The 15,798-nt window shown below is 41.4% G+C and overlaps 1 protein-coding gene across 6 annotated transcripts in view; it reads left to right on the top strand.

The window, feature by feature from the left end:
- Positions 1-15,798, top strand: part of FMNL2 (formin like 2) — a 469,979-nt gene that overhangs the window by 314,622 nt on the left and 139,559 nt on the right. For all 6 annotated transcript variants that reach the window (XR_011201574.1, XM_069225173.1, XM_069225177.1 and 3 more), the window contains exons 5-6: positions 6,825-6,908; positions 14,144-14,296. Coding sequence is in view for 5 of the 6 variants with exons in the window: in XM_069225173.1 (XP_069081274.1) it covers positions 6,825-6,908; positions 14,144-14,296 (237 nt within the window). In the remaining variant the exon portion in view is untranslated. The remainder of the gene's footprint in view (positions 1-6,824; positions 6,909-14,143; positions 14,297-15,798) is intronic.

Here is a 15,798-nt window from a genome sequence, read left to right as displayed (position 1 = left end):
GTACCAAATCATATTAGTACGTTGTTGGGAGGGTGTACACTGGACCGCCCAATCCTCCTCTCTTACCCCCCTCTTTTTTCGAAGTATTTAAAGCAACAACTTGTGTGTCTTGGAAAAGTAAAAAAAAGGAAAACGTGTGGCATGAGTGGCCAACTTGGAATGCTCTTTGTTGTAAAACTAGATTTTGTTTATGTATGGATGGCAATCTCATGATGATTTTTGTAATTAAGTTTTACAAAAAAATTCATAGTGCATGCAGAGTCGTCCATCTTGGAATGATTTGAAAGGCCATTTGCAAGATGGTCTCCATTAGCAGTGCATGTGCAAGATGTGGTCCACTTCAAGGAGCAGTGAGGTCCGATAGCAGTGCCTGGGAAGCTTGCAGTAGCTTGCAAAAATAAAAAATGTGAAAGTAAATAAAAATAAAGAAGACCTTAGCCCATGAGCCCTGGCACCGAAGCCAATTTTTTTTGGGCAGCTGTGCACAAGCAAAAGACTGCCTCTCACAGTGACGAAGCCCAATGGACAAAGTAGGCTGACCAGTTGCCCCAGTGCTGTATGCTGTGGTGGAGGAAACCAAAATGTGAATAAGGACCAAATCAATGAACAAAAAATATATAAAAAATCTTTTTTTTGTGCTAATCCTCTACCACCTACTCATGACTCTCTCAATAAAAAGAAATATCCCTAGTTGTGCAAATATGTTGTACCGTACACATACATGTGCTGTTGCAGATACTCCTCCTGCGCATGTGCCACAGATGTGTTAGGAAACAGTGCAACCCTAAAGTATTGGACAGTGACCCTCAAAGCTCAGTGCTGTTTTCTACATATACAAAGGAGGTCTTGGTAGACTGCCACTCGCCAGTTTTAGTGCTGCATGGCTGCCAGCTTTGTGTGCTCTTTTATTTGTTGCTTCTACTCTTTCTTCCTCAAGGACTTCAGCTACACCCATTTCACAGAGGTTACAGCCTCCACTGTGGCCCCGCTCTAGGTAGTTCCGCACTTGGTAGCGCAACACCTAAGTTGGTGAAAACTCTATAACTGCATCTCATATGAATGGCAAGGGACCTATGGTGCCTTCTCCAAATTCAAACGAAGCAAGCACATCATGGTTCTCCTATGCCATATTCTAAAGCTGTGCAAACCTCAGGTCCCTAAAGGAGCCTCAAACAGAAATGAACAAGCCTTCAATCAATTATTTTCTGGTTTAGTCTCTTAGTATGGCACTCTCCCATGGAAGTTAAACCTTCTCCTCCTTCTTGGCTGTCATTGCCATTCCCAGCTCCCACTACATACCAACATATGTCTCCTCCCCTCCCTCTTATCACCACTTTTGTGATCAGGAATCTAGGTTTGATCATATAGTCACACTTTCACATGGCCACACTCTAAAATCACATCAATGCTAACCATCTCCTGCACGACTGCCAGTCTGGCTTCAGATAAAGCTGCAGCACAGAGATTGTTACCGTACACATCGTCGACAATGCTCTTTTTGCCACAGATGAAAATGTCCCTCATGATATCTTCCTCCAGATATTGCTGGACCTCTCTGCTGCCTTTGACAGAGTCGAACCACCTCACCCTCATAAGCACCCTTAAATTGTGAATGGGATTTACCAGCAGTGCCATTCACAGATTCTCTTCCTACCTTTCCAACCAGCACCAGTTCTTTTACATGGGCACGTCCAGATCACAAAAGATCCCTATCACATGTAGAATCCCGCAGGGTTCCATACTGTCACCTTTCATCTTCAGCCTTTGCATGGAGCTGGTTGGTGCTCTACTCACAGATAACAAAATCAAGATTTACCAATAAGCCAATGATACTCAACTCTTCTTGAAAGTCTTCTCTGCCTCAGGCATTCAACTCCTCAATCAGTGCTTGCACATCATCTGGACCTGGATCAACAGCGCCTGCCTAAAGCTCTCGGACATAATTTTTTCTGTTTGCCAAGAACAAGATACAGTACAAACGTGGCCTGATGACATGAACCTTGATGGTTTCGAACCCCAACTTGTACTCAATGCCAACTCACTTTGATACACAATGGACACCAATCTCTCCCTCAAGGAACACATTGCCAAAAAACATAAAGCCTGGTACCAGCTCTCTCTTCTAAAGAAAGACAAACTGTTTCTTCCAGAAAGTAACTTCAGAACTGCTGTTCTAGACCTTGTACTCCCACATCTGGATGGTTGTAATTCCCCATTCTATGACCTCCCAGACTCCACACTGGCACCTTTTAGGGGCATCCTACAGGCCATAGCACGTCTCCTCCAGAACCTGAAGAAATATGCTCACATCACCTCCACCCTGCTGGAACTCCATTGGCTCCTCTTGCCATTGTGAAAAAGAAAAAACAAGAGAAAAGGCAGAGCTTTTCCGTCTGTGCCCCTAGGATGTGGAACAATACCCCTATATCCATTAGGAAGGCCCTAAAGCTGGTCCAATTTAGGAAAGTGTTGACGACTCACCTCTTTTAAAGAACACTCCATCACAATGCATTAACCGCCTTCAGCTCAGCCTCCTCCCCTATTACTTGCAGACTTTAAGCCTGCCATTAACTATGTACAATGCTCTTCTGCCTTTTATCTAGTTTTATGCGATATAAATATTATATCAATACCTACATACATATTTGAATCCTAAATGCTCCACATCCTCCGAGGCCAATACAATAAGCAAAGTTTTGTTGGGTAGGAATAAACACCTGTTATTTGGAACCTAGATGCACCTGGGATGCACTTTACAGATTAACCATTATAATAACTTGATGTTAGCATCTACCACCGATTGGAAAAAAAACTGCAATTTAATATCTTAACCAGTAAAACAACCGAACAACATGTCTTTGAAGTAGGTCAAGAGTTCCTCAGCTTTGCTGCCACATTTCCACTTATCATATGAGTAATTCTGAATGGATAACTTGAGGCCAGGCTTTTGTTGTTCCAAGTGAGGACAAGCCTAGGAATATAATGTTGAACGGGGTTTACGAGAATCATTTGACCAAGACCCACCTTAGCTGTATAGACCACAAAGAGACACTTAAACTTCATATAAAAATATCTTGAACAGTTAAATTCTTGACACTTTGCTTGCACAAATGTCCATCTTTTCTCATACTGGGATACTCCGAATGCATTATTTAAAGAGTAGACCATTTTAAGCTACGTCCTTAATCATCATTAATAGCACATCCAGTGACAATTAATTCACATCAGCCTGCATTCGAGAGGACCGGTGTCATAGAGAAAACGTAACCGCCCCCAATAATGCATTACATTATGTCGTCCATTGTGCCGTGCTGGTGATTATTATAGCAGAGTTAAGGTTAACATTCCAGACCACCACCACTTCTCCTTGTATTAGGAATTAAACCTAAACCGATCCAAATTGTTGAACCTTTATATCCGGACCTTTCTTTTCAACGGTTTCTGTCCACTACAAGGGCTGGAGTTGCCTTTCATTTTAAATGCGTGGCCCTTTTCACCACATTAGCTGGAAACTATGTAGGAATTGTCCTTTGTGTAGAACGGATTGTTCCTCCATAGCTTTCCACTCCTCTCGTGCATGTGCATGTTCTCGCCCCTTCCCTTTACTCCCTGGCAATTCACAAATGTGTATGCCTGTTTGTAAAACCAAAACAACATGGTAGTGGGTAGATATTCCAAACAACTCATTAAAGCCGTTGAAATTACATTTTTAATAGAGAGCAGAGCGTGGCAAAAGTCGCGTTAATCGGTTCTGTCTGTCGGTGCAACCCTATACATGCTAATATCTCACACTAACGTGGTTGACCGCTGACGCAGAGGTATTTCCGAATGCGATCCGCCTGCGCAGTATAGAACGTCATGCCACGCTTTGATGTTTCTCATTACGGTCTGTAGCGGGTGCAACAATGACCCAGTGTTAAAGATTGTTATTCCAGTGACCTTGGAAGGATGGAGGGCTGAGAGATTCTAACTTGTGGCCTGCAGGTCGCTAGTGGGTCTACGGTGACCGTCTTACTCACTTGGCCATGCTTCTGATTGTCCTCAGATGTGCAGCAGTGGTTAACGCATTGAAACTAAGATGCTGTATTGATGTTGATCAGTGGGAAGTAGAAATAGGCAACTGAGGCACAAACACACAGGGAATTCTTTTTAAGTTTTGGTTTGTTCGTTAGGTCGTTTTTTGGTGAAGCAAACTTTTTTTGGCATCTAGGTGACAAAAGTTGGAATGCATCGAAGCTGAAATTTGCCCTGGGCATCGAGGTTGCGAGTCACATTATCAACCCCATTAAATTGACCTACTCATATATATATATCCTAAGCATGAGCTACATTCCTGAAATATAGTCGAGGTAAATGTAGATTTGCTGCAATTAACTCAGACATAACAATATTTCAATGTGAATGTTATTGACACAATACATATTTAGGTCGATAAGTAAACTGTAATGGGTGATAACACCAGTGTTGAGAGAAGTACAGTAGGAGGAGATCTAATGAGGGCACTTAAGTAATAAGAATGAAAGTGATAAAATGGAGCCAACTAGCTGTAAACAAAACTATGTGATTTTGAGGAGATGTGAGATCAAGGAGGATTGCTATCAAGAATGGAAGATGGGTGGTAGAGTTCCTAATTAATTCTTGCGATTCCACAGAGTGGGCAAAATAGAACCGATGTGATCATTGTCTTTTGTCGTGAAAGAGTGCATGGACTTGTATTCTTAACCAGATTATTGATTATCCTGCATGAGACACAGCACTGCATCTCTAAATATTCTTAAGATGGGTCGTTTTATGTTCAGTTTGGCAGAAAGGGTGCAAATCAAATTGGAAGGCTGTTAAATCTTTTTGCTGCAAGAGTAAATAAGCCCTTTAGAGCTTGCTCAACATCCTCAAACCTTCCGCTTGCCTAATAGAAGTATCCCTGCTATTGGCTTTGAGCTGTTTGTCCTATGTGTGAAGATATCCTCCATGTTTCTTGCAAGAGCCGAAAAAGACTGCACTTTACAAATATTAACAAGATTCCATACCATGTAGTAGATTTTCATCTTCCTCTACCCAAATGGCAGTTTCTCCGACAAGATAACTGAGGGCTTCTGTAGGTACAAATTCAAACTATGCTGGACAAGGTTTCTCTAAATAATGGACAAGATGTTTTAAAGATATTTTCTCATATTCAAAAGAAATGAATCCCATCTGATTTCCAGGGAACTGAATCTCTTTGGCTTTATATATTCATAAAACTTCACAGTCGTGTGTAATTTCTTGTCTCCTCAGGTACATTAAATGTTAACATTCATTAGCAATATTACCCTATTGTTGTAGATTGCGTTATCAACAAAAAATGAATTCCAATTATAAGGTTGCTTCACTTTATACAGTGTGCTGTTTGACTCGGTTTCAAATTCAGTCAAACATTGTATCCACTTAATTAATCCCGTACATATGTTAATATTTCCAGTACCATTCTATTTCCATTTTTTTTTAGAATCAGTTGAAGAACTTAGAGCGGTGTAGAAACCGATAAATATGCGTTTAAATAATTTCAGTACGAAAGGAAACACTGGGAAGGGTGACCCCTAACCTCAAGGTTTTTACAGGCATTGTTTCCAGTCTTTGATTTTGTGTAGTAGCCTAATGCATTCTGGGTCTTGTAGTCTTGTTTTGCTTTCATTGATGTAATTGGACTGACCCCCTGAAATCAATGATTTGTAGGCAAAAGGTTCAGGACTAGAGACCGTGTCCTTAAGGTCTGGGATCAGGTGGACAGTACGCCCTGACAATAAATGTAGCACAATCAATAGTCGTAATTTTGAAAATAAAAATTAAGATTAGTATATTCTGGATGATACAAAGTACTTTTATTAGAGAATGAGGGATGCAATAAGACATGGTAGTAGAAGAACCAGTACAAAGACTTTTGTTACCGTCTGCTGCTTTCAGGGTCAATCTGCCACGTCCATGTTGGTGGCTCCCTCTGCAGCTGCTCATTTTTGCCTTTTACTAGAATTGACCATGAGACCTAATCCGAATATCATAGCTTGATTTTATGGTGTCTCCTCTGATTGTACTGATCAATTCGAATGGAGTTGGTTTTAGCAGGTATGACCCCAGTAATACCTTGAGTGGTATTCCGACTTCAGTGGCCTGTGGTCTTTCTATGGTACCAGCTTCTTACACAGTTCATATATATTTTGTTTGACATCAAGTTAGATAGTTGTGCTCTGGGCTCTTTGAATCCACAACAAAGACACATTTGTGCAAACCATTAGGATAGTTTTCACTATGACAGTATTAAAATTATTCTTCCATATACAGTGCTGCTGTTCTTTGAAATGCCCAGCAAATGAGTTTGTTTTTTGTTCTTTTCTGGTATTAAAAAATAAAAGGATTTTTCTCCCCCTGGCCAACATTTTCAATAAAGTCGGTACTTCTGTGGTTACTTTGGACATAAAAGCATTGTAAAGAGGGGAATTTTTAAATTGAGCATCTGCTTTTAGGGATGACGTCGATGATATGATTTGTATAGACGTTGTTAAATGAAATCTCTACTATAAATATAAAAGTAATGAAAAAGTGCATATGTTGAAACATTTGTTCAAGCGTTGTTTTACAACATGAATGAACTCACACAAACACGAGCAGACTAAATGAAATACAACATTAACATTTATTGTCTGTAAAAAAAATATGGGCGTTTGACGTGCTGTATACATGCGTGCTGCAGCGTTATTGCGAAAGCTATTATTCTAGAGCCAAATAAAGAAAGCATGTTTTCCTAATTCTAAAAAGCTGAATTGACTGATAAGATGTGTATTTTCGAACAGCTGGGTGAGGGAGTTCTTGAATGAAGAAAACAAAGGCCTGGATATTCTGGTGGAGTACCTGTCATTCGCACAGTATGCTGTCACGTAAGTACCCCCCTGGTTGTGCATCACCGTGTGAAATATTACCAAATTGTTCCATGCACTTTTGTTCCTGGTTGTCTCTGTATATGTTCTGTCTACTGCCTCGATAACATTTCTACTGGTCCCTTTTGATTTGTTTCTTGCCTGCCACTTCCTGTTGTTTCCCACGTGTTGAATTCCCACGCCCCACTTCCTCACATGCTCCTCCCTCCACCCAACTTATCAATTTTTCCAGGGCCTAGCAGATGCAGGGCCACCCTTGTCTCCATGTTGACTTCTCCCTACCTATTCCTATGTTGCTCCCACACTCCCCCAAAACGCAAATCCTTTAAAAAAATGTTTTTTCACTTGTTCAGGGCCCATCAGATGCCACTTTGTGTCCACGCTACTCTGTTTTGTTTTTTTAAATAAGCGATTTCACCTACATTTGATTTTATTTCAATTTACCGCTCCAAGTGGCAGCAACCATCTCTGAATGACAGACACAAATGTAAATAAAATGGTGCCCGCGTCATTCTGTATGCATGCGTCATTACCCTGCATCTTATAGTGTCATGTGCACACAATATTGCACTATTTTTTCGTCCTTTTGTAGCTAATGATGTATACCATGGAGGGAAATTAGATTATTTTTGTTGGTACTGCTCGGCATTGGCAAAGGGGTGGCAAAGCCAATAGGTCGCAAAGGCAATAATTATTGGCTCTGCCAAAGCTAGGTCTCAAAAGTATCTGTAGCTACATCTGATGTGGAGTGGAGTGGAGGTGTCACCAAGTGGCAGAGGTCTACTGCTGTAAATACACTTCCCTTCACTTGGATGTATCAGCTTTTTTAACATAGTGTTTGACAATTCTTGAGAATGTGTCTCAATTGTGTTATGATTACTTGACATCCCTTTGTATTGCTGGTTTTAGATAGTACAGCTCCTCAGAAAGGTATGTTGTGTATAGTATAGGTAGAGTCGGCTTTGGGCCCACCCCTTTCAATCATTGGCTTTCTTTGAACTTCCCCATTCAGTCATTGGCTATAACTCTGTCTGCTGCTGTCGGCCCCCTCTGCTAATCCCTGTCTGTATTATTTACTATTTTTTAATTACAATTAACATTCAAAGCTACAACACGCGCTTGCACAAAATGGCCTCTGTTATATTTTTCCTACACACATTTAAGGTTCTGGGAAAACGTGACACTCCCAGGTGTAATCTGCATGTGACTGTTAATCACGCTATTCTGAGTTTGGGGTGAAAGGTTATATTTTATTAACACTTAAAGCCACACACCTCTCCTTAACATTTTTCTATTGCCATGCATAAATATACATGTACACGACTCCTAATCGTGCACTGTCCCGTGGACATACAGCAGACGCAGTTCCGGTGGCTTCTAAAAGCGCTCAGTGTCCAGAGAAACAAAAGTACGTTAACATATGGCTCGGTGCTTTCCATAATATGTTTTTTGTTTGCTAAGTTCAAAGTAGTGCAGAATCACTTTTGATGTAAAATAGCCCTAGGGCAAGAAGCCATTGCATGAAGTCAGCTTTTTCTGATGCCAAGAAACAGAATGTATTGACGGTAGATGTGCTTTGCCAGAAGCCTCAAGCCGCAGACTTCTAGAGAGAGAGAGAGCTTTTTTATTAAATTTTTTTTTTTTACTTTGCCGATAAATGTTCTCACCTAGGCAGCCTCACTCTTGCTGTGGCTTTTGGTACACTGCAACCATATAATGAGGATAGTTTTCAAATAGTGCTCAAGTCAGAGGAGCAGGGAACAACGATGCCCAATGACCGACAAACAATGGTTTTAGCAATGTACTCAAAGGCAGCAGCAAGCACATTTCTGTCAGTTATTCTGCTGAAGTTATTCTGGTGACTACTGATGGGAGACCAATAACCCTCCCCGCCAGCCCTCCTCCTCCTGAAGGTTGACCTCTAGCCAGTGCTTAATTTGTGCTTGTTGTTTCCGGTGCTGAGCACCAGCACTTATTTTTGAGGGCCGGGGCTTATTCTTCTGCCCCAAGCATTTGCTGTGAGTAAAAGACACATATGGGAAAGACAGAGGAAGGGAAAAATAGAAAATGCGTCACAAAGGGAGAAAACAGAAGGCTGCTAGAGTGAGCTGAAGGGGCAGAGAGTGGCTTTATATAGATTGAAGAGGCCCAGGATGGCTTCAGGATTACGCTGCCTCAGTATTCCGTGTTTCCACATTTAATTACAGAAGGCGCATGTTTAAAAGGAGGGCTTTGAGCACCTGCCCGTTTTTGTTTACAAATTAAGCACTGCCTCTAGCCATTGGCTTAGTTGACAGCATCTTACTGACCAGCGGTCTAAGTAGTGGTGTTGCTATCCATAGTGCAGCAGGTGCACTGGCACCAGGTCTAAGAGGACTTGGGGGCCATTTTGTGATGATTACTGTTTGTTTTTTAGTATTAAACCTGAGAATGGCGGGTCCAATTTCCTTGCTTGCATTTAGGTCAGTGGTGCCATTACTACGCCATTGGGTCTAAGGTAGGTGTGGTGTTGTGTGAGGGCCGTAAATATGGTCAGAGGGTCGAGGCCCACACAGCCTGTGTCTTTTCATATCGGTTTGATGAGTGACTTTGTGTTTAGTTTGGCAGTTACCATGCTAGTAAATGTCACTGGAGGCCCCACCAGCATTTTATGTTGTGGTTTGGAACCTATTTTACCCTCAAACCTTACCAAAATGGAAACTCTACAGGAACGAAAAATATCCAAGGCACTCGTATATATTAAAGAATTTAAGTCCACAGATCCATAGATGAAAGGTTTTCTTGAATTTATTGCAGCTTCCTTCTTCAACCTCATCCAAAACCAGCCAACACGTGTTTCGTCACGCGACCAATCCTCGCATTGATTTCATCAAGGCTCTACCGATTGAAACAAAATGTAATACCTAAAGTCCATATCTCGAAAAACTGTGCCAGTAAACCATGTCTCTCAGACAACCGTCTGGTCACGTGAAGAGACACATGTTGGCTGGTTTTGGATGAGGATGAAGAAGGAAGCTGCAATAAATTCAAGAAAAACTTTCATCGATGGATCTGTGGACTTAAATTCTTTAATATGTACGAGTGCCTTGGATATTTTTTGCTTCAGTTTTCCTTTTGGAATTTTGGGGGAGTGGGGTGTTTTCTTCCCTTCCAGGGGCACGGTAAATATTTTTAAAAAATGGATGCTGTGACTTGGGTGGGATATCAGTGAGCGCCGTTCCTTATTTCTAGAACACAGACTTTGTCTATTTGGAAACTCTACAGGGACCAACCTTATATTTTGCTTCAGAAGACGGTGCTATGAGTGGCACCCAGTGGGAGGGCCGGCCATATCCAAGGCCAGAGCCCCTCCAACGAAAGATAGTGACAGCCCCTTTCCTCCTAGCTGAAATACAAGGTTTTGTAGCTGACTAGGCCTTCATTCAACTGAGCTCATCTATTACTTTAATGTCCCCATTACCTGCAGCCTCCCTGAAGTCCGCAATGGAACAGTACCCTGAAACACAGTATTTATTTATTGTCTTAATAAGGCTCGAATATGAATTCCACTTTCTAGTAGTAATTATTTGAAAGCTGTACATTTTGTGTGCTCGGTGAAGCGCTGCTTCGCCTAGCACAAAGAATCGAGTATTCAGGTCAACAAAACAAGATTGGCTTTATGAAACTTGTAACACTGGCTTTCATGTTGTCCCCAGTAAGCGCTCACCTAGAGGAGCAACACTCTTTTAGCTCATTGTTACTTTTGGTTATAGTTTTTCATTCATTAATTACCTCCACCTCCTGGCTAGTAGTTGAATACGTGGGAAGGGTAGATGTAGTGCGGCCAAAGGTGCAAGGTCCCAGAAACTGTTCTCTGCTTCTCTTCATTTGCTCCATGTTTCTACAGCCGCCCCACTTTTTGGAGTGTTTAGTTCCTGTATTGAACTCTTCAATTGATTACATGGGTCACGACGACAAGCCGCATCGTTCAAATAAATACATTCACTCTGTAGGGAAATAGAATATAAAGGATAGCTGGACAAGTGCAACCAGATTCAGTGACTTTGTAATCTGGAGCAGGGACAGACATGACTCCATGTAAAAGCTGCCCACATGTAGTGCTCCAGGTACGAGTCATACAAAACCATTCCATGTGAAACTGCCACAACATCTGGAAACAAAGCTACAGTCTCATGAACCTCTAATCTGCATCCCACCACAAACATGTGTGCTTTGGACCTGTCCCTAAATGTTCAAGCTATGAAATTTGCATCCTCATGTACATGGTCTGGCTGTACTGTTGTATGCACAAGGCAATAGGCCTTCCCCCCTACCCCCCCCCCCCCCCAAGCGCCTGAGCTGTGAAACTTCCTCTTCACGCGCATGTCCTGACCATACCCTCACAAGCACAGGCCCCTAGGTCATCCCCTACGTGCATGAGCTGTGAAACTGCATCCTCATGCAAAACTGGAACCTGTGTTGGCTTTAATGTCCTCAGTATCACAATTTCATGGTTCCAACACCTCTTCATCCCTCGTTGAATATGCGGCAAAGAGGAAAGGCTGCCTCTAAAGAAATTATGTTTAAAAACGATGAATTGTGCCTGCTGGTGTGCTCAGTTGTAGGGTTATTATCCAGGATCAGGACAATTTCTTCAGGCAGATGACAAGAAGCCTGAGTATCTCGTGGGGTCATCCTGCAGTCTCCAAGTCTGCGAACAGAGATATATGGGACATCGATATAGCCTTTTCGTTCTAATTTCCCCTGTTAGATAACTTCCACCACATGATCATCGGTTCAATCACATTTGATGTATTCAAAGGACGCCTATATTCAGTGCATTTTCTTCAAAGTTTAACAACTTATCATCATCTGACCTGTAAATGGTACGGGTAATGCCAGTTGAGAAACAAGCGTGGAATATATACTATGGGCTAAAAAACGTCCATGTCCGACAGTAGCCAGGAGTTGAAGCTCAAATGGGTTGAGAAATATCTCATTGGTGTTATCAAATACGTAGGAAAGGGCACACTTTCTCATTGGTGTATTCTGAATTTTGCTTTTTTTTTTTCAGTGAAAACTACATCGGTCCATGTAAGGGTGCACTGCTTGTGGGTTGTTTTTGGCCCCTGTATGAGATTGTTGACTTCAGAAAGGGGCTCCTCCAGTTTTGAAGGGCAGCTCATTCTGTACCACTTCCCTTTTTGGCTTTTCTGCAGCTAGGTTTCCTTAAGCTTCACCAAGCTTAGCCTTGGAGGTAAGGATTTATCTTAAAAAGTGGTTCTGCCTTGATAAAGCCCTTGTGTTCCAAACTGCAGCATCTTGATCCTCGGCCTCAAGGATACAATGATGACTGCATGTCCTGGAGAGTCAGACCTGATGGAAGATCCTTTCTTACCTGAATGATGCTGTGACAAGTTGTGCTGGATCTTTCAGATTTCTCAAAAGGACCTTTCTATTCCCATTGTCAATCGATTGGAATAATCGTCCCTTTAGAAATATGGTGTCTTTGTTTGAATTCACCTGATTATCCATAAACGCTGTGGATGGCGACAGGGATGGAATACCTGGCTAATGTAGCCCTCCAAGCACAAAAGATTTTCAAAATTGTTGCCTGCTTAGGCGTCCTGTTACTCTCACAGTTCTTGTTGCATAGATACTACATATCCCCCTTTTGTGCCAGCTGTAGTGTGGACATATGCAGCAGCAGAGGCTCATCCTGTGACGTGGGATTTAGTAGAGACAGGGCCGGCTCTAGGGCGGTGCGATCAGTGCCACCGCACCGGGTGCTGACTTCAGGTGGGGGCGCCATGTTTGCAAGTATATTTTGATTTTAAGAGCACCTGCTGCAGTGCTCCTTTCCTCCAGCAATTTTCAGGCAACATTAAAAATGTCAAGATAACTTTGGTGATTAATGTTCTGACTGGAGAGCGATCGAAGTTTTGAAAAACACTGTTAATGGGTAGTGGTGAGGCAATCTGTGGCGGAAGTGGTCATTGGGAGGGCACCAACAAATATTGTCGCACAGGGCGCCACCATCGCTAAGGCCAGCCCTGGGTAGAGAGAAAGTGCACAAGAGGAATTGGTGTCCAAGGACGCTTGAGTATAAATGTGTCCTGCCTACACCAGATGTGTTATATATATTTTCACCATTAAATAAATCTCAACTGGGATGTGTGGCGCTCACTTGGCACATGCCTGTGATCAGTACACGTTCATAATGGCAATGTTGAGGGTAGCACATACTGCCAGAGTCCTCAGTCATTCCATCATTAATTGCTTATAACCAGTGGTCGCGGTAAAGGTTTGCCTTTTCTCCACACCAGTGTTCAGATGTAGGATAGTAAATCAAGGCAGGGAGGACCCCAGCTAAAGCCAAAGCTATTGCTCCAGCTTGGCTCTGTGGCCTATTTGAAGAACAAACCACATACTAGTCTTTTGGTGGCTTGGCTCGTACTTTGGCGTATTGGTTTTTAGGGCCAAACCACACCCAAAACTTAACTCTGGCTCAGCTTTCCATATGATTTTGGTGGATTGCCTATCTATAGGTTGAAAGGCATGTCCAAATGGAGAAATGAATTGGACTGGAACAGTACCTGCTAGTCATCATTAACAAAATCATGACCTTGTACAGAACAGCGGACATTAATATTTGCACATTTAAATGTATGTCTGTATTTTTAAATACTATGAAGTAATATTTATAGTTCCAATCTGTACATTGTATTATCATGTATAGAAAATATAGTTAATAGGCGCTGTTCTTTAAATTAAACTTATTAAAAAATATTAAAAAGATCTCAAACATATTGAAGAAATAAATATTGTGCTTTACGATTCAATACTTGGAAGGAATGCAAAATCAAAATTAATATATAAAAGTTATAGCAGTTTTATTCATATGCTTGTACATATATGTCTTGGCACTCAGGTCAGGTTGACGTTATGGTGGAAAAGATTACGCGAATGCACGCATCAGGTATGGATTTATTTAGGCAAAATGAAGGTGGAACTGGCTAGTGTGATGATTCGTAAATCTTTCTAAATCAATTCCACACACCGTTTGTGACTCCTCTTGGCCACTTGTGGTTGCCTAAACTAATAGTACCACATTGAAGATAATTTGAAAACAATACCTTGGTAATTGGTTAAAAGATATAAAGTTGGCATGCGCGATCATTATACAAAGTGAAACGATGCACACTTGTTTTTGTTACAAATCTCTTATTTTTAGTCTTTCTTCTGTTTCCTTTCAGTTTTGACTTTGAGTGCCTGGAGAATAATGTGGAAAACTCATTGGATAAGTCGAAACCCTGGAGTAGGTCAATTGAAGACTTGCATAGAGGAACCAACTTACCATCCCCCGTCGGTAACAGCATATCACGCTCTAGCAGGCATTCCACGCTCCGGTAAGATGCCATTTTGCAGGTGCACTAATCATTACATGTACATGACCAGTTATACTCCCTCCATTAGCTCCATTTTGTAGACACACCCTATTGGCTCAATGTTTTTCCTGTGATTGCACAAAAATGCAAACACCTTATACTCGTTTATTGCACCAAGAATGTCAGAAACTTGTCACAGTTTTCTATTTTATTAGACTACAGAGATAATGTATTAAAACGCCAAATGTTAGTCTGTGGGTTACAAAGGTGGAAATAATTAATTCTGCATTGGTTCAACATTTCCTCGATTATTCAATTCATTTTCCTGCTTATATTTGTGATTTTGTGGGCTATGCTGAAACACGAATGGAAAATGTGCCTTAAATAAGCAAAGATGAACGAACAGGAAAAGGGCAGGGACAAAAATGGCATCGTAAAACTTCCCCATTCAATCTTTTTTGTTTTTTTCTTTCTAAAAATCTTTTAATAAACCAACTCAAGTGTGACATTAAGTCACTAAAATAGACTTCTGTAGCAGTGAATAGTTGGTAGGTTACTAAGACCCTGATGTATAAAGGTAGTTTTGGACGTAAAAAGTGTGTTTAAAACTGAAAATACTTCCATTTATGCCTGCTGTCAATTCACAAAAGGATTTCTAGCAGACAAAAATGGATGTTCTTCTGCTGATTTCTTTTCCATGGGTGCCGAATAGTTAGCAGGAGCAAACCCCATGCTATGGTTGAGAAGTGGGTGTTGCATGGCGTGGCTTTTCTTATAATTTTGTGAAAGCCCACAAGTATACGTTTGTGGATGTTTACATACTCCGATCTGAACCCTTCCCTCCCTGGAAATGACTCAAGTGAAAGGAAGAGTAACTCTCCTTCCAGGATTACAATTGGCTCACATTTAGGTTTGGTGGCAGTATAAGGGAAGGGCTTTCTTCACAGAGGCAAATCTTTTCCCCTGTGATTATTCGTTGGAATAAATAACCATTTGTTTGGTACCACTGTGGCATTCATATATCATGGGGCCATTGTTTTGTATTACAGTGTTTACCCAAGGTCCCTGACGACTCCTGGGTCCCCTTGTTATGTAGAAACATTCCACATAGTATACCAGAAAACCTGCATCCCAACACAGATTTCCAAGCTTACTGTTGAGAAAGTTGGAATTCCAAAAAGTACTGAATTTGCACTCATTTGTAGGCCTACTTTTGACGCTGCAGATTACTACTTTTTTTCTTGACTAGGGTCCACAGTAATTAAGATGTAACCATTTAATCGGTTATATTTGTCTCCTCCTTGCTTTCTAACAGCACCTTCCTGCACCACTTCATTTAAACTTAACAGTAGTCACATTTATACCATCCTTTGCTGCCTGCCACGTTTTCCAATATTTATCACTCCTTACTTTTTGATATCCATCCTATCAAAGCAGGTGTTAGGTCATTGTTTATTACTTCTTAGCAGTTGTGCAGTGTCTCATCAAGAAACACCCAGAACAATGACTCCTTAACCACGAAG

This window comes from Pleurodeles waltl, chromosome 3_1 (assembly GCF_031143425.1).
Source record: "Pleurodeles waltl isolate 20211129_DDA chromosome 3_1, aPleWal1.hap1.20221129, whole genome shotgun sequence".
In the NCBI taxonomy this organism is placed as follows: Eukaryota; Metazoa; Chordata; class Amphibia; order Caudata; family Salamandridae; genus Pleurodeles; species Pleurodeles waltl.
Note: the sequence above shows the minus strand (reverse complement) of the source record. Positions and strands in the feature narration are given on the sequence as shown.